This window comes from Saccopteryx bilineata, chromosome 5 (genome assembly GCF_036850765.1).
Source record: "Saccopteryx bilineata isolate mSacBil1 chromosome 5, mSacBil1_pri_phased_curated, whole genome shotgun sequence".
NCBI lineage: Eukaryota > Metazoa > Chordata > Mammalia > Chiroptera > Emballonuridae > Saccopteryx > Saccopteryx bilineata.
The window spans coordinates 237,534,400-237,555,418 of record NC_089494.1 but is presented as its reverse complement, the minus strand read 5'-3'; the positions used below and the strand labels follow the sequence as shown (position 1 = coordinate 237,555,418).

The 21,019-nt window shown below is 41.1% G+C and overlaps 1 protein-coding gene and 1 non-coding gene across 2 annotated transcripts in view; one reads left to right on the top strand and one right to left on the bottom strand.

The window, feature by feature from the left end:
• KLB (klotho beta) overlaps positions 1-21,019 on the top strand; it is a 38,944-nt gene that overhangs the window by 7,856 nt on the left and 10,069 nt on the right. Inside the window, exons 2-3 of the mRNA XM_066233470.1 lie at positions 13,574-14,084; positions 16,168-16,436. Of these exons, the coding sequence (XP_066089567.1) occupies positions 13,574-14,084; positions 16,168-16,436 (780 nt within the window). The remainder of the gene's footprint in view (positions 1-13,573; positions 14,085-16,167; positions 16,437-21,019) is intronic.
• Positions 7,361-7,486, bottom strand: LOC136307223 (small nucleolar RNA SNORA25). Its single transcript, XR_010725888.1, has one exon. It is a non-coding gene; the product is annotated as a small nucleolar RNA SNORA25 (small nucleolar RNA).

The following is a 21,019-nucleotide window of genomic DNA, read 5'->3' as shown; positions in this document are numbered from 1 at the left end:
AAATAATAATAATAATAATAAACTCCCTTGTTAAAGTTGGGTTACAAGACAATAACATACCAAAATTAATTTTTGCCAAATCTTGTAGCTAAAAAGCTAGCCAAGCTTTTCTGTCAATGAAGGATGGAGAAAATGAGGTTAAAAAAAAACCCCAGGCCTTGGCCAGTTGGCTCAGTGGTAGAGCGTCGGCCTGGCGTGCGGAAGTCCCGGGTACATTCCCGGCCAGGGCACACAGGAGAAGCGCCCATCTGCTTCTCCACCCCTCCCCCTCTCCTTCCTCTCTGTCTCTCTCTTCCCCTCCCGCAGCCGAGGCTCCATTGGAGCAAAAGATGGCCCGGGCACTGGGGATGGCTCCTTGGCCTCTGCCCCAGATGCTAGAGTGGCTCTGGTTGCAACAGAGCGATGCCCCGGATGGGCAGAGCATCGCCCCCTGGTGGGCAGAGCATCACCCCTGGTGGGCGTGCCGGGTGGATCCTGGTCGGGCACATGCGGGAGTCTGCCTCCCTGTTTCCAGCTTCAGAAAAATACAAAAACAAAACAAACAAACAAAAACCCAAAACTTAGTATCTGCTACGTTCCACCACTTTCTCCTCCCACCCCACTCCCCAAAAAAGAACACAGAAATGGGGAGAAGGACAGAGATTGGTCTTAATTCTTTTTTCTTCTTAATTTTTCCATTGATTTGAGAGAGATGAAGGGGGGGAAAGAGGGAAAAAGGGGGAGAGAGCGAGAAGCATCAACTCATTGTTCCACTTAGATGTTCCATGTAGTTCTGCACTCACTGGTTGCTTCTCATATGTGTCTTGACCAGGCATCAAACCCATGACCTTGCCTGACCTGCAGTAGCACAGTGAGTAAAGCATCAACCTGGAACACTGAGGTCGCCGATTCGAAACCCCAGGCTTCCCTGGTCAAGGCTCATATGGGAGTTGATGCTTTCTGCTCCTCCCTCCCTTCTCTCTCTGTCTCTCACTCTCTCTCTCTCTCTCTCCGTCTCCTCTCTCTAAAATGAATAAATAAAATCTAAAAATAAATAAATAAATAAAAAGTGATTAAAAACAAACAAACCATGACCTCTGCGCACCAAGACAACGCTCTATCCCCTGAACCACCCAGCCTGGGCCTGGTCTTAATTCTTAAAGTGAGCAGTTTGCAGCTTGAAATCCATGGCAGCCACTTCTGTGGTTAGTGACTCAACAGATATTTGACTCTAACAAAATACAGAAAATAATAATCAAACAAATTAAAACTAGTATTTTGTGGATATTATTAATCAAATTTGAATAAAAGATGAAAACTGCTTGTAGACACAAATTGCCAAAGACAGTCACTATAACCAAAATACCATTGTTAGCTATAAGAATCATGTAAAAAAAACTACTAGTATTTGTAGATGATAATTGGTATCTAAAACCTTCAAGAGAGCAATATTTACTTTTTCTAATCATTAAGTAGAAAAAGTTATACTTCAGTGAATGATTAACAAGAGTTTAAATAAATGTAATTATAAATGCTCAGAGAATAACAGTGTGATCATGTTTAAACAGCTTGATTTGATACGAACACTCTCATACATAGAAAATTAGGCCAAACTAGAGATCAGAAAATATTGTTAACTAATGAAAACAGTATTAATATGATGAATCTATGAACTGAGGGAAAACTTTAGTTCATAGTATAAAATAATTGCACATTAAAAGACTAACCGAGAAAACTCAACATCAGAAAAAAAAGTCTTCGTTAAAAATAAAAAGGAAGCCTGACCTGTGGTGGCGCAGTAGATAAAGCGTTGACCTGGAAATGCTGAGGTCGCCGGTTCGAAACCCTGGGCTTGCCTGGTCAAGGCACATATGGGAGTTGATGCTTCCAGCTCCTCCCCACTTCTCTCTCTCTGTCTCTCTTCTCTCTCTCTCTCCTCTCTAAAAATGAATAAATAAAATAAAATAAATTAAAAATAAAAAGGAGATGGCCTGACCTGCAGCCTGCTGAGGTCACCAGTTCAAAACCTCAGGCATGACCAGTCAAGGCACGTACAGCAGCAACTATGAGTTGATGCTTCCTGCTCCTCCCTGCTTTCCTTTTTCTCTCTCTCTTTCCTCTCTCTAAAATCAGCAGATAAAATCTTTAAAAAAAAAGAAAAAGGTATAATTACAACTATTGAACATTAACAAGGATTCTGTGGCTGAAATGTTGTAACAATGGTGAGAATAGAGCAGAATAATTTAATTTACTAACCAGTAATGAGAGCATCACAGAAGTAACTAAAGTGGTTCTTGGGTGATCTACCTGAAAATGTTTTGCAGGGCCTTGAGGTCGGGGAAATTCAGGATCTTTCAGTGTTTGGAGGAGTCCATTGGTTGGTTCTTTATAGTGTCAAATCTTGACTGGAGATTATGTGACTGAATCTTAAATAAAGGGCTGGGGCTAACTGTTATCAGTTCTTCATTCATGTTAATCACATATGCATTATATGTTTCCCCCTTTTACATTTAAATATAACATATTGTTATAGAATAAATAAACATGCTTTAATTTATAATGGAATCCAGAATAACAAAAAAATATTTGTTTTAGTTTCTGCTTTTATTATTTGAGATTTGGGGAACTTTGGAGAAACTGAAAGGTGAAAGCATAGAGCAACTAAATTCATTGAGAGAAGCTCTGTTTCAACCAATTCTCTTGAATTTTTTTTTCTTAAGTGAGAAGCGGGGAGGTAGAGTGACAGATTCTCGCATGCACCCCAACCAGGATCCACCCGGCAAGCTCCCTACCTGGAGATGCTCTGCTCATCTGGGGCAGTTGCTCTGTTGTGTGGCAGCCAACCTCTTCTCAGACCCTGAGTCAAGGCCATGGAGCCATCCTCAGTGCCCGTGACCAACTTGCTCCAACAGTGCCATGCTGCGGGAAGGGAAGAGAGAGAGGCGGGGGGGGGGGGGAGGTAGGGGGAAGAGAAGCAGATGGTCGCTTCTCCTGTGTGCCCTCACCGGGAATCGAACTTCCACACACCAGACCATCGCTCTAACACTGAGCCAACTGGCCAAGGCTGATTTTTTTAATTACAAAAATAATGCACTTTTACAAAACATTCAAACAATACAAAATGACATAAAGTTAAAAATGAAGTCTCCTCTTTCTTACTCCTTAATGATCCAGGCGTCCCCAAACTATGGTCCAGGAGCCGCATGCAGCCCCCTAAGGCCATTTATCCGGCCCCCCCACTGCACTTCTGGAAAGGGCACCTCTTTCATTGGTGGTCAGTGAGAAGAACACTGTATGTGGCAGCCCCCCAATGGTCTAAGGGAGGGTGAACTGGCCCCCTGTGTAAAAAGTTTGGGGACCCCTGCCAGAGCAGCTTGTTCAATGTCAAAATCTTATTCTATGTGTATATATATATATATATATATATATATATATATATATATAAACACACAGAGTCAAATAAATTTTTTTATAAAATTTGACTCATATTATAGTTTTGTTTATCATTTCTGATTAATTGAAACAAAATATACACTATTTTTCTTCTATTTATTTCTGTATGTCTCTCTCCTATTAGAGGTAATAGGTCATAAGGCAGGAGCTATTTTGTTCCATCTTTTTTCTAAACGTCTACCATAGTGCCTTGTATTTGTTAAATAAGTGTTTGTAGACTTGAATTTAAGGAAATAATCAATGTAAATGAATGAAGAGTAAAGAAAAGGATAAAATAATAGCTGTGGGTTGAAGGAACTTAAAAAGAATTAATCTAATCTTGTTTTTGATGATGTGTATAATTTCTGTAAGGAAAAAAGTTAAGCAGAACAGAAAGTAATGCTGATAAATTCTCCATTTGATTGGGTACTGAGGTGATGCTCCAGGCTCCTTCTTTCCTGAGCATGTTCCTGGCACCCAAACACTGACTCATGTCTTTCTCAGTCCCCTGGCCCTCGTTTTGGGACCATGGCTGTTGGCCCCAAACATTTTCACAGCCTGTTCAATCACCATTAGGTCAAGGTATAATTGTGTGTATCAAAGGCACATAATTTAATTTGCATAATGACATGACAGTGAACTAGAAGGCTGAAGTACTTAGTTCTAATTCTAGCTTTGCTACTAACTGATGCTTTGGGCAAGCTCTCTATTTCTTGGATGTCAACTTCTTCATTTATAATAGGAAAAAAAATCAATTAGACCAAATGATCTCTAAGGTTCATCCACTACCTTTAATTTGCAGGCACGAGTACAGAGCGTGAAGCCTGGGTTTAACTTAGCTCACAAAACTAGATAAGTTACCTGGCTGGTTGGCTCAGCGGTAGAGCGTCGGCCTGGCATGCAGAAGTCCCGGGTTCGATTCCCGGCCGGGGCACACAGGAGAAACGCCCATCTGCTTCTCCACCCCTCCCCCTCTCTTTCCTCTCTGTCTCTCTCTTCCCCTCCCGCAGCCGAGGCTCCATTGGAGCAAAGTTGGCCCAGGCGCTGAGGATGGCTCTGTGGCCTCTGCCTCAGGCGCTAGAATGGCTCTAGATGCAACAGAGCGACGTCCCAGAGGGGCAGAACATTGCCCCCTGGTGGGCGTGCCGGGTGGATCCCAGTCGGGCACATGCGGGAGTCTGTCTGACTGCCTCCCCATTTCCAGCTTCGGAAAAATGAAAAAAAAAAAAAGAAAAACTAGATAAGTTACTTTCCACCCCTTGGCTTGCCCTCCTCTAAAATGGGAATGATAGCAGTACCTACCTTGAGAATTTTAAATATGGATTAAATGAGATAGTCCACGAAAAGCACTTGGAACAGTGCCTGCCAGCCACATTTGGCACTAAGGCACATTAGTTCTTACTATTATTTATATTATTAATTTCCTATGGTTTTGTAATTTAATCATTGTTCTGTTATATTTGATCATGAAAGTCACTCATCTTTAAGAATCACTTAGGCCCTAGCCAATAGCACAGTTGTTTGAAGCATCATCCCTATACACTAAGGTTGTGGGTTTAATCCTGGGTCAGGGCACATATGAGAGTCAACCAGTGTGAGCATAAATGGGTGGAACAACAAATCAATGTTTCTCTCTCATTCTCTCTCCCTCCCCCTTTCTCTCTTTCTAAAATCAATCAATAAATAAATGATTTAAAAAATTTAAAGAATAATTTAATAATGACTTGTTTGTAGGTGATGCTGTGTTAAACACCATGCAAACACAGTATCCACGCCCTCTCAGTCTAACATTGACAATGGTGTAAAGATCACCACACTCAGTCAAGAGAGTAACTGTACAAATGGTTCATAGGGATTCATTTAGCCTCTGATGCCAGTGAGGACAGTATCCAGTGACAATACCAGGACAGGGAATTACACATATATGTTACATGCTGTGCTAGGCACTTGGAAAATTACATGGTTTTCTGAACCGCGAATTTGCTGGTAGGTCTTCCACGACCTTTCTAAGTGATCCTGAATTCTAGACATACATGGATATTTTCCTCTCAGCATTCAAGAGTGCAATGGTACCTTCATTCTAGGACTGCTTAGCTATTTTAATAAGCAAGTTCAGCAGGAAAAAAACCCATAATTTTAAAACAGTATATTGTGGTTAGTATCCAGGCCTTTCCACAACAGCTTCAAAATTTAGAATTGGGACATACAGAAAGCAGGATAGTTTAGTAAAGTGACCCAGGGAGGCCTGGGTTCAAATCCTTGCTGCTCCACAGTACAGCCTGTGGAACCATGAATTTCTTCTCTCAAATGAGAAAAATAAAATCTACCTTGCAGAAGCTGTATTATCCAAAAATAGGTTGGTGACCAACATACTAGCTGGCTCATAGTTAGGCATTCATTCAACAAGTATTATATGCCAGTTTCTTTCCTGGGCATCTGTGTGCACAACTGTGGACAGAATAGATACAATCCCAACACTCAAGAAGCTCATAGGCCAGACATGGACCTAAGTGGTATTGGTCTGAGACTGACACAATCTGGAGGCCCTCTGTAAAAAAAAAAAAAAAAAATCTATATATAATTTAATTATATAGTTTATATATATATATATATATAACTTAAATACAAAAGTTGGTAATTTAATTATATATTTATAATTTAAATACACAGTTTACCTGTGGTGGCACAGTGGATAGAACATTGACCTGGAACGCTGAGGCCACTGGTTAGAGGCCCCAGGCTTGCCCAGTCAAGGCACCTATGAGAAGCAACCACTATGAGTTGATGCTTCCTGCACCTCAACCCCCTTTCTCCCTCTCTCTCCTATCTCTAAAAATCAGTAAATAAATTCTTTAAAAAAAAAAGTTGGTACAAAAGTGATATTTATTTGGAATGAGAAAAATCTTACAACAAGTTACTGTAGTCTTAGAGATTCAGATTCCTTTTTTCTAAGGTCTCTTAGGGAATTTATCAGAAACACTTAGCTAGCAATACTGCCAATCACACCTGACTCCCTGCCCACATAGACCATTCATTCTGCAAGGACCAGTGCAAGTCAGGGGCCCTGAAGCTTCAGATTCCTGAGATCTGGGGTAAATCTGCCTTTGTTACAGGCTCCAAAATGAGGCCTTATTTTGTTATTGTAAGAATTATATTATTTTATATTGCTTTTCTTTTATATTGCTTATCTTTAACTCTTCATTCCTAAATCCTAAGGAAAGACTTCAATTTACCAAGCTCCAATTATACTCTGAGATATGGACCTTTTGCATGAAAATAATTACTAAGGTGAATTTAGTATTAACAGAAAGCTTAAAATATTATCCACCCTCTGCAAAATTGGCATGTAAGTGTTATCTCTAGGCAAAGAACCTGAACTTCAGTAAAGCTCCAATTTACTAATATTGATTTCTTCTAAACTCCTTTCCAATATCTGGGGAAACCCACAGATGCTTCGTTTAGTTAATTATGCACTTTATTCTAGCCTTGGGGTAGTCAACCTTTTTATATCCACCGCTCACTTTTGTATCTCTGTTAGTAGTAAAATTTTCTAACCGCCCACCAGTTACACAGTAATGGTGATTTATAAAGTAGGAAGTAACTTTATAAAATTTATAAAGTAGAGTTATAGCAAGTTAAAGCATATAATAATAATTACTTACCAAGTACTTTATGTTGGGTTTTTGCTAAGTTTGGCAGAGTAAATCTTTATAAAACAACTTGCTATAGTCAAATCTATCTTTTTATTTATACTTTGGTTGCTCCGCTACTGCACACCATGAAACCTGGGACGCCCACTAGTGGGCGGTAGGGGCCAGGTTGACTACCACTGCTCTAGACCTTTTCTCCTTTGTGTTGCCAGGTTTAGGTTCTGCTAAAGCATTACTTTAATTTAGTAATATTATAATGGAAATTAGAATTCTATAACAATAATAGGACCATTTTTTAATCTTATACCTCCTCAGGAAAACATAGCACTATTGAGTGTCTATTACATCCTTTGGAGAACGTCAATCTTAAGTCATAGCATTAAAAGCTCCTGGTTTTGGTCCCATAGTGCTCTTTGAAATGACTATACAACCTTTTTTTTTCTTAGAGCTTAGTTTTTACTTGATTCTTGTGGAGAAATCCTGAAACTGAGGACAATCAACAATTTGTTAAAATGATTTGAAAAATGCCCTGCCCAGATAGCTCAGTTGGTTAGGGCATCGTCCTGAAGCACAGAGGTTGCTGGTTCGATCTCTGGTCAGGGCACATACAGGAACAGATTGATGTTCCCGGCTCTCATTCTCCCTCTCTCTCTCTTTCTCTCTTCTTCCTCTCTGTCTTAAATCAGTATAATAAACATCAAAAAAAGATTTAAGGCCATGGCCAGTTGCTCAGTGGTAGAGCGTTGGCCTGGCGTGCAGGAGTCCTGGGTTCGATTCCCAGCCAGGGCACACAGGAGAAGCGCCCATCTGCTTCTCCACCCCTCCCCCTCTCCTTCCTCTCTGTCTCTCTCTTCCCCGCCTGCAGCCGAGGCTCCATTGGAGCAAAGTTGGCCCTGGCGCTGAGGATGGCTCTGTGGCCTCTGCCTCAGGCGCTAGAATGACTCTGGTCGCAACAGAGCAATGCCCCAGATGGGCAGAGCATCACCCCTTGGTGGGCATGCCGGGTGGATCCTGGTCGGGTGCATGCGGGAGTCTGTCTGACTGCCTCCCCGTTTCCAACTTCAAAAAAATACAAAAGAAAAAAGAAAAAAAAAGATTTAAAAACAGTTAAAAAAAAATAAGTTGAAAATATAATGATTAAAAAGACAATAGGAGGGAAATTCATTGAAATGAATTTTAATGTGATTATTTCTGAGTTATTTCAACTATAGAAAACATGAATTTGAACCATCAAAAATAGAATGAGGGGGAGGAGAGGGAGGGGGTTGGGGGAGGGGAGGGGCACAAAGGAAACCAGTTAGAAGGTAACAGAAGACAATTGGACTTTGGGCGATGGGAATGCAGCATAATCAAATGTCAAAATAACCTAGAGATGTTTTCTCTGAACATATGTACCCTGATTTATCAATGTCACCCCATTAAAATAAATAAATAAATAAAATTTAAAAAATAGAATGTGTAAATATTTTCCTTATGAAAGGTGGTAATTTTGTTAATATTTAAATATTCTCTCCTAAGAATAATGAGGGTAAAACATCTCTAAGATTATAAAAAAAAATTAAAGAAATAATAGTGACACCATATATTTTAAGGAAATAATAGTCACATAATTTTTTAGCAGTGAACTACTATGAAGTTCACATACCTTAAGCACCTAATAAATACGTGTAGACTGCAGAATAAATGAATGAAGGCTAAGAAATCTGGAAGAACAACAATTGTAATTAGTAGAAAACAACACAAATATAAAGAAGTGCTCAGTAGAAGAAAAAATGAATCAAACTGAAATGAATACTAGCCCAAGTGAACAATGAATAAAACTCAAACAGCTGCAATAAATAAATAAAGACAAACATGTTAGCCATGAAACCTGAAGAGGTGTAAGGGAGAGCTATTACAATATTATTTACGACAGGAAAAGGGAAAGAAAGAAAGAAGGAAGGAAAGAAGGAAGGAAGGGAGGGAGGAAGAGCTCATTTCTATCAACACTCTTCATGCCTATATTGATTTCCCATTGCTGTTTTCCACTGCAAGTTCAATTATTTTTAGCTTGCTCTTCCAAAGGGCTTCTGTAGTTTGAACAGAATCTTCACATATATTTACCTCACTCCATCTTCACAATTCCCTAGAGTGTTTATTTTTAGGTCAGTAAATGGAGAGAAGAGGGAACTGAGGCTGCTGAAAGGGAAATGAGTTATCCCAATCATCAAGCTAATTAGCAGCAGTGCCAGTTCCAGAGTCTGGGTGTCTGTCCTGCTTTCAAGACCCAGGCCATGTCCTGTCGAGTGCCGCAGAGGTGAGATGCACCTTTACACTATTCATAATGGCCATTATTCCCTAAAAAAAAACAATCAATATTTCAAAGCAGGTGGTCAAAGAACACTCAATCAAAGGACAAATTGTCTGAAAAATAATTTGGAAATATATAAAACAACTTAAAATTGTTAGGTAGTCATTCTGGGATTAATGAAAGGAAATAATTCAAACAAATTAAAAGCTCTATACCCAAAGTTAGTTATTACAACATTCTTTATGACAGGAAAAAAGAGGAAGGGAGGGAGGAAGGGGGGGGAGGAGAGGGGAGGGAGGGAGGGAAGGAAGGAGGGAGGGAGGGAAAGGAAGGGAAGGATGAAGGAAAAGCTCATTTCTATCAAATGAGAGAGATGACTAAGTAAATCATATTTCATAAAATTGGTGAATTATTATACTGTTAAGATAGTTATGAAGACTAAAGACAACTTGTGAAATGTTCGAAGTGTTTTAGCTGGGAAACATTTGGAAAAGCTGGACAGGAACACAGAAATAGGAAAGTAGTTTGCTGTGATTGTGGAGTTCATATTTTCTTTAAACACTTTTACTTAAAACTTTGTTAAATAGCTTTAACAATAAATAAGTTTATGGTTCACATGAAGATATTTTAGCTAAAATGTGATTAAAATCATGCACAGGTTTGGAAATTTAACTTCTGACAAACGACGGGACGTCCTTAAATACAGGCACGTGCACTGTGCCGCCTGCTCATCTGCCCTTCAGCCTGCGGCTCCCACAGCACTCCCTTCCACCAGGGTCCTGCATGTCCTTCCGACTGCTAGCCTCTTCTTCATCTTTGCTTCTACAGTGTGCCAGCTATGTTATCTGCTTCCTGTCACCCAGAGAGCTTAGACCTGGGTCTGGATTTCCAGGGGCATCAAAGAGCACTACTACGTTAGACTAGCAGCTACCTCTCAATGGCATGAGACCTGGATAGCTGACTCAAAAAGAAAAAGCTGCTGACTTCCCCTTTAAGCTAATGGATTTAAAGAACAAAGGTTGAAGCTCCCCTAAATCAATCATTCCAAAGGTAGATGGCCTTGTGCAGATAGAGGGTAACCTTGGAAAACCACAGAATGACTGTTGTGCAAGGTTGCAAGGCCCAGGTCGCACACCCTGCCAACCCCGTTTTAGTTTTCCCAACAGACCTCCTTTATGAGCATCAGACCAGGGGACACATGGAGCTATCGCTGTTTCCTCAAGATTTGTGTCAAACTCACTATCTCTGAGCAATAATTTTTACCTTGTTACTTGGTAAACAGGATTAAGTTATAACTATAAGCGCTGTACAAAGAATCTCCCCCACATTCTCTACATGGGAATGTAAAAGGCTGTCTTCAGCCCAGAGCAAAGATAACCCTAGATACCTTGATAGCCTATGCAAATAGCAGCAAAGGTAAAAGAGACACTGTGGTACATGAAGGTCACCTTGGGGCATGATATCACGTGTATATGTGTGTGTATACATATATATCCAGAAAACTTGCTTGGAAAGGTATTGCAAAGGTACCTATCTGTAGTCTTCTAAGCTGTCCTATTTTCCATTAAAATGTTGACGCAACCAAGATTTTTATTACAGCTTAGGTCATCTTTCATATAATCATTAAAATATGCAATAGAAATCTATTTTAAAGAAACTCCTCCCACCTGACCAGACGGTGGCGCAGTGGATAGAGCATTGGACTGGGATGCTGAGGACCCTGGTTTGAGACCCCGAGGTCGTCAGCTTGAGCATGGGCTCATCTAGTTTGAGCAAGATTCACCAGCTTGAGCCCAAGGTTGCTGACTCAAGCAAGGGGTCACTTGGTCTGCTGTAGCCCCCCCGGTCAAGGCACATATGAGAAATCAGTCAATGAACAACTAAGGAACTGCAACAAAGAATGGATATTTCTCATCTCTCTCTGTTCCTGTCTGCCTGTTTCTATCTGTCCCTCTCTCTGACTCTCTCTGTCTCTGTCACAAAAAAAGAAAGAAAGAAACAGAGAGAGAGAGAGAGAAAGAAAGAAAGAGACAAAGGAAGGAAGGAAGGAAGGAAGGAAGGAAGGAAGGAAGGAAGGAAGGAAGGAAGGAAGGAAGGAAGGAAGGAAGGGAGAAAGAAAGAGAGAGAGAGAAAGAGAAAGAAAGAAAGAAAGAAAGAAAGAAAGAAAGAAAGAAAGAAAGAAAGAAAGAAAAAGAAAGAAAGAAAGAAACTCCTCCCCTCCCTTTTTTTTCCTCTTAGGACTGGTTCGTTGCTATGAAGACTGGTTTACTACATTTGCACAGATTCCATTCCCCTCTCCCTTCAGTGTCTGATAGCATCACATTTGCAAGGCAGCTAGTTTCTGGCTCAGGATCTTACATGTGTTCAGAGCTTCACAGTTTACACATGGGAGGTGTGCAACAGCCTTGAAGAGACACTCTGATCTCTGAGGCGACCACGGGATCAAGTGACTGATTAGAATAAAGCAAAGAATTCTAGTAATGCAGGGCTGCTTTTGTTTCAAATCAGAAAAAGAAAATGCAGTTCTCAAGACTTCACTCTGTGATTCCAAACCCAGAAAAGCCCAGAAATTGCAGCTGAGACCACTTACGGAGGAGTCTGTCTCTGGTTCCCCTGTGACACCTTCCAGAAGCTGGAACCTCAGGTTGCAGGCAACAGTACAAATACTTCTCTGACAGGGGAGCATTCTTAAAGATGCTTGGGAACATTTGGGTGCTAAATGGTTCCAGGACCTTCCAATGAAAACGATGTAAAATGAGGCAGACAGAGGTAATACCTCCACGCATCTACTTCAGGAAATCTGTCAGGGAATGATTTCAATGAACTCTTCTTGCATAAAGCAAGGAGGCACCAGTTTTGAAATCCTCACCTCTTCCATAATGTGTAGGTTTCCCTAGCCTAACAGGACTTACGGAACACATTTGGTGTCCACAGGGTCTATTAGGTTTGAAACATCACACGTATTTGACTGTTCTTGACCTACACAAAGACGCTGCCAGATAACTCAACCCAATATAAAACATCTCTAATGAGCAAAAGAAACTCTTAGGTACCAAACTGAAAGTAGACTGGGGCTTAAAGGTAAGGGTGTGCACACTTGTCTTAGAAACAGCCAAATAAGAGGAGAAATTGGGAGACCTGGGAAGAGGCAAGCAAGTCAAATGCTTAGGGAAGGAGAGAGGAACACAGAGAAGGATGGTTTTATGACTGGCAGCACAGAGGAGCGGGCGTGGACACTTAACTGGCCTAGAGTCCTTAACTGGACTCCTTTGTGTTTGCTCTTCTTTCGGATAGAGCTGATGGCTCTTTACAGAACCATGTCTTTTTGCTTTAGTCTTTTATGTAATGCCTTACTTTAATGCCTTTTTAGATGTTTCACTTTTCTATATTTCAATTTTATTTTCCCAGTAAGATTACTGGTTCCTGAGGGCAAGTTCCTGTTTCATTTACTTCAGCCTCGCAGTGCAGGCAAGACAGGCACAGAGTAAGCACTTCCACCTGTTAGATAGACTGGAAACTGGTCATGAGGCTCTGTTATAAGAGCTCAACCAGAATGCAAACTCCAGGAGGACTAATAATGTTAACATCCATCTTTAGGCAATAGCTCTACAGGTGTTCTATTCTGTGCTATGTATTTAATACATACCTTAGTTCTACATCTAACAACTTTACAAATGACAATAGCTAAGGCTATAGTGGTTTCTCTGTGCCTGGCACTGTTCTGAGGCCCTTTACATACATTAATTCATTCAATCCTAACAACAAGCCTAGGAGGTGGGCTCTATTATTATTCATTTACAGAACTGAGAGACTACATTATCCTGGACTTCTAAGCTAAGGTCAAAAGGATATTCTGTGGAACAATGAAAGATTACTGATCTGTCTTTTTATCTAAAGGAAGAAATCCTATAATCCACATAGTATCTTGCCTGCACCCAGCCCCAAGAGGGTCCGGGAAGGGGATCAGGGAGAAGAGAAGTAAGATGGAGTTTGGACTTGAGCTGTCTGCCTGCCTGCCTCTTGGCCATCTGATAGGAGAGACTGTAGGTTGGAAGGAAGGGGAAGTGGACAGAGAGCCGACTTTGAGGTCATCAGGGTTTCCTGACAGCTTTCCCTTGTGCCACCCTATGCTTCATTCATTTGTCCATGAAAAGACCTTCCACCAGCCAAGTCAAAATCTTTGTAACTTCAGAAAAGGTTAATAATATTTTCTTTTTTATAGGCTCATTCCAAAGTTTGGCATAACTACGACATAAATTTCCGCCCACATCAGAAGGGTTCATTATCGATCACATTGGGATCCCATTGGGTTGAACCAAACAGACCAGAAAACATGATGGACATACTCAGGTGCCAACAGTCCGTGGTTTCCGTGCTCGGCTGGTTTGCCCACCCTATCCACGGGGATGGTGACTATCCTGAGCTGATGAAAAATCAGCTGCTCTCCATTCTGCCCCCTTTCTCTGAAGCAGAGAAGGATGAGGTGAGGGGTACAGCAGACTTCTTTGCCTTCTCCTTTGGGCCCAACAATTTCAAGCCCCAGAACACCATGGCTAAAATGGGACAAAATGTGTCACTCAACTTAAGAGAAGTGCTGAACTGGATTAAGCTGGAATATGGCAACCCCCGAATCTTGATTACAGAGAATGGCTGGTTCACGGACAGTCATGTGGAAACAGAAGATACCACAGCCATCTACATGATGAAGAATTTCCTGAACCAGGTTCTTCAAGGTTTGTTGCACATTAGCTCATTTTTTTAAAAATTTTTGAATATTTATGCTATAGGATATTTAAAGTCATCTTTGAATATATGATTGTTGTTGTTGCTGGGCTTTTTTATTTTCCTACGTTGACAGAATTTTTTAGCGTTACTCTCACATCCTTTCCTAGTGAAAGCTTGAAAATGAAATCATTTGAGACTGTAAGCTACATCCTTAATTGGCAACAAGATGCTGTTTCATTCTTTCAAAAAGGGCATCTTCCTAAGAAAGGGGTTTTGTTTTTTTTTAAGAGTAGTGCTTCAATCTAAGATGCGGACAGCTTTCTGGAAAGGGTGCTCCTTTCACTCTGTGACACATCTAAGTGATGAAAGAGTCTGATGCCAAAGAATGCACCGTGTATGTCAAAGCTGAGTAATGGCAAAGCTGAGTGATTTCTCTTGATCCTGGACACTCTGACCCTTACTTATCCCTTCATTCCTTTTCCATTACTCAAGTAGTGACATCTACAGGTGGCTGACTGAACTAATGGAGGAGACAAGCTGAAGTTACAATGATTCTGTCCTACAGAATTGGGTTCCAGTTCACGCAAATATAAAGAAATTCTTGGTGGATACTCTTAAAACTCTGTAGCTTCTTTTAAAAGCCACAAGCCTGGAGAAAATTCCCAGATTCTGTATGACAGAGTGTTCAGGAAGGGTCTTCGAGAAGAGCAAGACCCTGCTGTCCAGTCTGCAGGAAGAAGCAGCGTGGAAGAGAACCAGGCCCGGCCCCAGGCACATGCGCACAAGGGCCTCCAGAGCAGAGCGCCTAGATCAAATGCCGTGCACCTGGGCAGAAGGAGTGTCATTGCCCAGGCGTTATCATTCCACCTCTCCTCAGCACCCGACAACACCAGCAAGACTAGAACCAGGGCCTGGTATAATGTATTTATCTCTAGAAATCTCTTGGGCAGCATCTTTTACCTTTTAAGAAAAGAGTGTCCGTGATAAACCTCAAAAATGCAGAAGTGAAGCATTTCTATGAGAGTAATTTTTTTTTTATTTTTATTTATTTATTTATTTTTTACAGAGACAGAGAGAGAGTCAGAGAGAGGGATAGACAGGGACAGACAGACAGGAACGGAGAGAGATGAGAAGCATCAATCATTAGTTTTTCATTGCACGTTGCAACACCTTAGTTGTTCATTGATTGCTTTCTCATATGTGCCTTGACCGCGGGCCTTCAGCAGACCGAGTAACCCCTTGCTGGAGCCAGCGACCTTGGGTTCAGGCTGGTGGGCTTTTCCTCAAACCAGATGAGCCCACACTCAAGCTGGCGACCTTGAGGTCTCAAACCCGGGTCCTCTGCATCCCAGTCCGACGCTCTATCCACTGAGCCACTGCCTGGTCAGGCGAGAGAGAATTTTTTTTAATGCTCCTGATTGATTTGGGGTCTTTGTTGCTTTTATTACTACTGTTTTCATATTTTATTTTTACCCAATTCCTAAAATTTATTGAATCAGAGTTTTAAAATTGGAAAGGCCCCAAGAGATCATCTTTTCTAATCTTTTCTGTTTAAAAATGAGGAAACTAAAGTCAAGAAACTTGCCCTTGCACTCTCCTTGCCCGCTGAGCTCTTGTCTCTTACGTCACTGTATGACTTTCGCCCTATAGTTAATTCACGTATTTAATTCTCAAAGCAGAGCTTTCAGCCCCTGAAAGGTAGTTTCACAGAAGATAATTTGTTCACAAACGAAAATCAACCCAAGCTTGAAATTAGAAACTGCGGGTCATAAGCAGACATTTCCGAAGAGTTCTGGGAATTACCATGTCCTCTGACACAGATTTGCCCACTAAGTCTCAAGAATATTTCCAGTTTGATCTTTTAACTGTATCATTCACTTGGTGGGGGAGGACCATTCTGAATGAAAATAACTGCCACTTTCCAAGGATAATCATGAATTTTCTATTTGATGTAATTTAGGGCCTACAAATTAGGCAAAAGGTTGGTTTCACAATATGCTGTCTCCCTGGCAGGTTGTCAGTGAAGTTGAAAACATGAACCAGTGTGTTCAGGCCTCCAAATACCTCTGCCTTCTTTTTTTCTCTGTGCAGCAATAAGGTTTGATGGAATACAAGTGTTTGGTTATACTGCCTGGTCCCTCCTGGATGGCTTTGAATGGCAGGATGGTTACACCACTCGCCGAGGATTATTTTATGTGGATTTTAATAGTAACCAAAAAGAAAGAAAGCCCAAGTCTTCAGCACATTACTATAAACAGATCATAAAAGAAAATGGTTTTACCTTAAAAGAGTCCACACCAGATGTGCAGGGTCAGTTCCCCTGCGACTTCTCCTGGGGTGTCACTGATTCTGTCCTTAAGGTAAGTGGCTATTTACAAATTAACTATAAAGTGGGACAAATGGTATATAATATTTTACTTCATTTACTCAAAGACAGCTAAGAGATAGCTGTCAGACAATATCAAATACCATCATTACTTGAAGGCTCTGAAGGGAAACTGGAGAAAGAGAAAGAGGAAGAGAAAGAATTAATGCTTACGGAGAGCCCTCCAGGTGCTGAACTCACAACGAAGAACTCAGTGATGGAGTTGAAGGCTGCCCTTAAGACACATACAGTCTAGAGCAGGGGTCTCAAACTTGCGGCCCGCATGCGGCCCGCCGAACAATTTTGTGCGGCCCGCAGACTAATCCACGAAGTTCAAAATATTTTGGATAAAATTAAGTAAGCCTAGGGGCCTACTTGTATTTTTCATTTCTCTAGCATCCTAGCTAGATATTAGCTTAGTTAACAGCAGTTGTGATGCGAACTACAGTTTCTGGTCGTTTTGTGACACTGAGTAAACTGCATGTGCGATTGTGCTTGTTGTACTGATTTTTTTTTTTGTTTTCAACTGCAGTGAGAAAAGTGTTGCATAACAGTTGCCTTTTGTAGACCTAGTGCTGCCCGCCGAACAGCTGTGATCTTGCTCTGCGGCCCACATGCTGAGTTGAGTTTGAGACCCCTGGTCTAGAGAAAACTTAGTTCTCTTATTTTTGGGAGAGGCACTTGTTAGTAATGTCAAAATTACAGGGCAGGGAAAATGTTTTAAATAGATTTTTGTTTTGCCAAAAGCAAACTACTAGTGGCCCTTTATTTAAGTGATTCCTATTATATGGTAGATTTGGGTAATTTGCCTTATGAGGTGTCTATATACCAGGGGGCCTCCTTACACGTCTCATTCCTTGTCTTCTTTAAATATTTACTCAAATGTCACGTTTAAAAAAAAGGTTTCCCTCCACTCCAAAGAACCATAACCCTACCACCATCACATCTCATCCCACTGTCTTGCTTTTTCTATAGAGTACTGTCCAATATCTAACAGACTATGACTTTACACATTATTTCCTTCACTGGGTTATATTTATTGAGATATAACTAACACAAGTGTAGGTTGCTTTTGTTGATTTGATACCACTAAATGATTACCACTATAGCATTAGCTATACCTCCATACCACCACATAATTCCCATTTCTTTTCATGGTAAGAGTATTTAAAATCTAGTCTCTTAGCAACTTTCCAGTATGTATATAATAGTTATTAGCTATAGTCACCATTCTGTACATTATATCCCCAGAACTTGTTAATCTTATAATTGGATGTTTATACTCTTTGATCAGTATCTTCCCACCTTCCCCACTTCCCAGCTCCTGGTAATCACTTCACATATTCTTTTTTATTATTTATTTAATTGATTGATTTTAGAGAGACAGAGAGAGAAAGAGGAAGAAAGAGAGGCCCTGGCTGGTTGGCTCAGTGGTAGAGCGTCAGCCTGGCGTGCGGGGGACCCGGGTTCGATTCCCAGCCAGGGCACATAGAAGAAGAGCCCATTTGCTTCTCCACCCCCCTCCTTCCTCTCTGTCTCTCTCTTCCCCTCCCGCAGCCAAGGCTCCATTGGCGCAAAGATGGCCCGGACGCTGGGGATGGCTCCTTGGCCTCTGCCCCAGGCGCTAGAGTGGCTCTGCTCGCGGCAGAGCGAAGCCCCGGAGGGGCAGAGCATCGCCCCCTGGTGGGCAGAGCATCGCCCCTGGTGGGCGTGCCGGGTGGATCCCGGTCGGGCGCATGCGGGAGTCTGTCTGACTGTCTCTCCCCGTTTCCAGCTTCAGAAAAATACAAAAAAATAATATATATATATATATATATATATATATATATATATATATATATTACTATGCCATTTGCAACAACATGAGTGGACTTAGAGGGTATTATGCTAAGTGAAATAAATCAGAGAAAAACAAATACTATATCATTTCATTTGTATGTGGAATATAAAAAAACTAAACAAATGAACAAACAAAACAGAGTCATACAGAGTACAAACTGATAGTTGCCAGAGGGTTGGGTAATGGAGGGATGGGCAAAAGGTGAAGGGGATTAAGAAATACAAACTTATAAATATATATATCATGGGGATATGATGTACAGCATAGGGGATACAGTCAACAATGTCACAATAACTTTGTATGGTGGTAGATGGTCACTAGACTTCTGGAGATCACTTCATAGGGCATATAAATGTCAACTCACTGTTTACACCTAAAACGAATAATATTGTGTGTCAACTATAAAGAGAACTGTACATTCCAGAATGAAAAATTTTAAATATATATATATTACTAGGCCTACCTACATGCATCCCTGTCTTATATATATATACTCTCCCAGCCTCTTAGCATTCTTTCCCCCTCCAACATTTGTTTTGGAAAATTTCAAACTAGTACAATAAACACCCGTATTCCCCTCAAGACTGACCGATTGTTAACATGGGCATTTTGCTTTATCTCTTGTCTCTCTGTTTCTCCTATGAACTGCTGAAAAATGGCAGATACTTCACCCCAAAATATCTCAGCATATGTCCTCCTAAAAACAAAGACATCCTCCTATCTCATTATAATACTATCAAACCCAGGAAATTCAGTATTGATTCAATATCATCTAACATAAAATCCATATTCAAACTGTCCTTGTTCCAAAAGTGTCCTTTATAAATTTTGAAAAATTTGATCAGTAACGATGATCACACATTACTTTTCATATATCTTAGCTTCCTGGTGTGGACTTTTGTGAAGAATCCAAGCCAGTTGCTTATATAATGTCTCATGGATTTTTCAGATTGTTTATTAGGTTCAGTAAACCATTTCTGGAAATAATAGCACATAGATGATGTGTATTTCCCAATATATCACACCAGAAAGTACATGATGTCAGTTTGTTTCATTACTAAAGATATTAGTTGGAGTAGTAGTCACCAGATTTCTTGGTAAAGATGGCATTTGCAGATCTCTTAATTGAAAGATACCCATTCCAGCCTGACCTGTGGTGGAGCAAGCATCAACCTGGAAACACAGAGGTCGCCAGTTTGAATCCCTGGGCCTGCCTGGTCAAGGCACATATGGAAGTTGGTGCTTCCTGCTCCTCCCCCCTCTTCTCTCTCTCCTCTCTCAAATGAATAAATAAAAAAATATTTTAAAAAAAAAGAAAGAAAAATACCCATTCCATTTGTAACTGAAAAACAATCCAATGGTGACACTTTGAGTGCATATAAATATCCTGTTCCCGGCCTGACCTGTGGTGGCGCAGTGGATAAAGCATTGACCTAGAAAGGCTGAGGTCGCCAGTTCGAAACCCTGGGCTTGCCTGGTCAAGGCACATATGGGAGTTGATGCTTCCTGCTCCTCCCCCCTTCTCTCTCTCTCTCTCCTTTCTAAAATGAATAAAAAATAAAAAAACAAATAAATATCCTGTCCCCTAATAGCATTTCACCCAATGGTCTTAATATTCAGTCATGAATTTTGCTTGAATTATTACTTTGTAAATTGCAAAATCATGAGTTTCTAATTAGAGTATTCCTTCTCCATTTGTTAAGTGGTTTTAAAAAATACAATGTTATAACACTTTGCTGACATTGTTTCATTAGACCTTTTTTTTTTTTTTTTCCTTTTTTCTGAAGCTGGAAACGGGGAGGCAGTCAGACAGACTCCCACATGCGCCCGACCGGGATCCATCCGGCAGGCCCACCAGGGGGCGATGCTCTGCCCATCCGGGGCGTCGCTCTGTTGCGACCAGAGCCACTCTAGCGCCTGGGGCAGAGGCCAAGGAGCCATCCCCAGCGTCCGGGGCCAACTTTGCTCCAATGGAGCCTCGCTGTGGGAGGGGAAGAGAGAGACAGAGAGGAAGGAGAGGGGGAGGGGTGGAGAAGCAGATGGGCGCCTCTCTTGTGTGCCCTGGCCCAGAATTGAACCCGGGACTCCCGCCCGCCAGGCCAACGCTCTACCACTGAACCAACCGGCCAGGGCCCATTAGATCTTTTGATGCTCAAATTATCTCAAATTTGGCCAACGGGACTCTTTCAAGCTGCTCCTGTGTCATTTTTTAACATTTCCCTTTCTGTTTTTAAGCCCTTCCTTACTTTTCTGGTGCAAGGTGAAACAGCCTCTCCTCATTCTTTTCCTGCCCCAGGCCTGGAAAAAGTCATATTTCTCCAGGGAGCTCAGGATCCTTTTCATGGGGAATACAATTTTAGAAGCAAGCTCTGGAAACTAGGGTTGAGATCAGGGTGTGTCGTCTTTAACTAGAACTCTTAGCAGATTAATCACACCCACTTGCTGAGACGTATGCTTTCTAGAGGTTTTGAAAAGAAAGACATTTTCATTTGGTCTCGCCTTACTTACCTTATGGCAAGGTCACCCTCGGTAAATGCCCTATCAGTACCATGATACTCTCACGTTTTAAAGCACTGAGACTGGCCATCTAGGCTGGGAGGACTTTATTCAAATAATTATATACAGCTTTAACTTCATGCTCACCTGAACAATGTTCTCTCAGTTTAATGTTCTAGATAACTGGTTGACAGATGGCAAGTGAGCAGTGATTTGGTTTTGTAATTAGACTTTGAAAAATG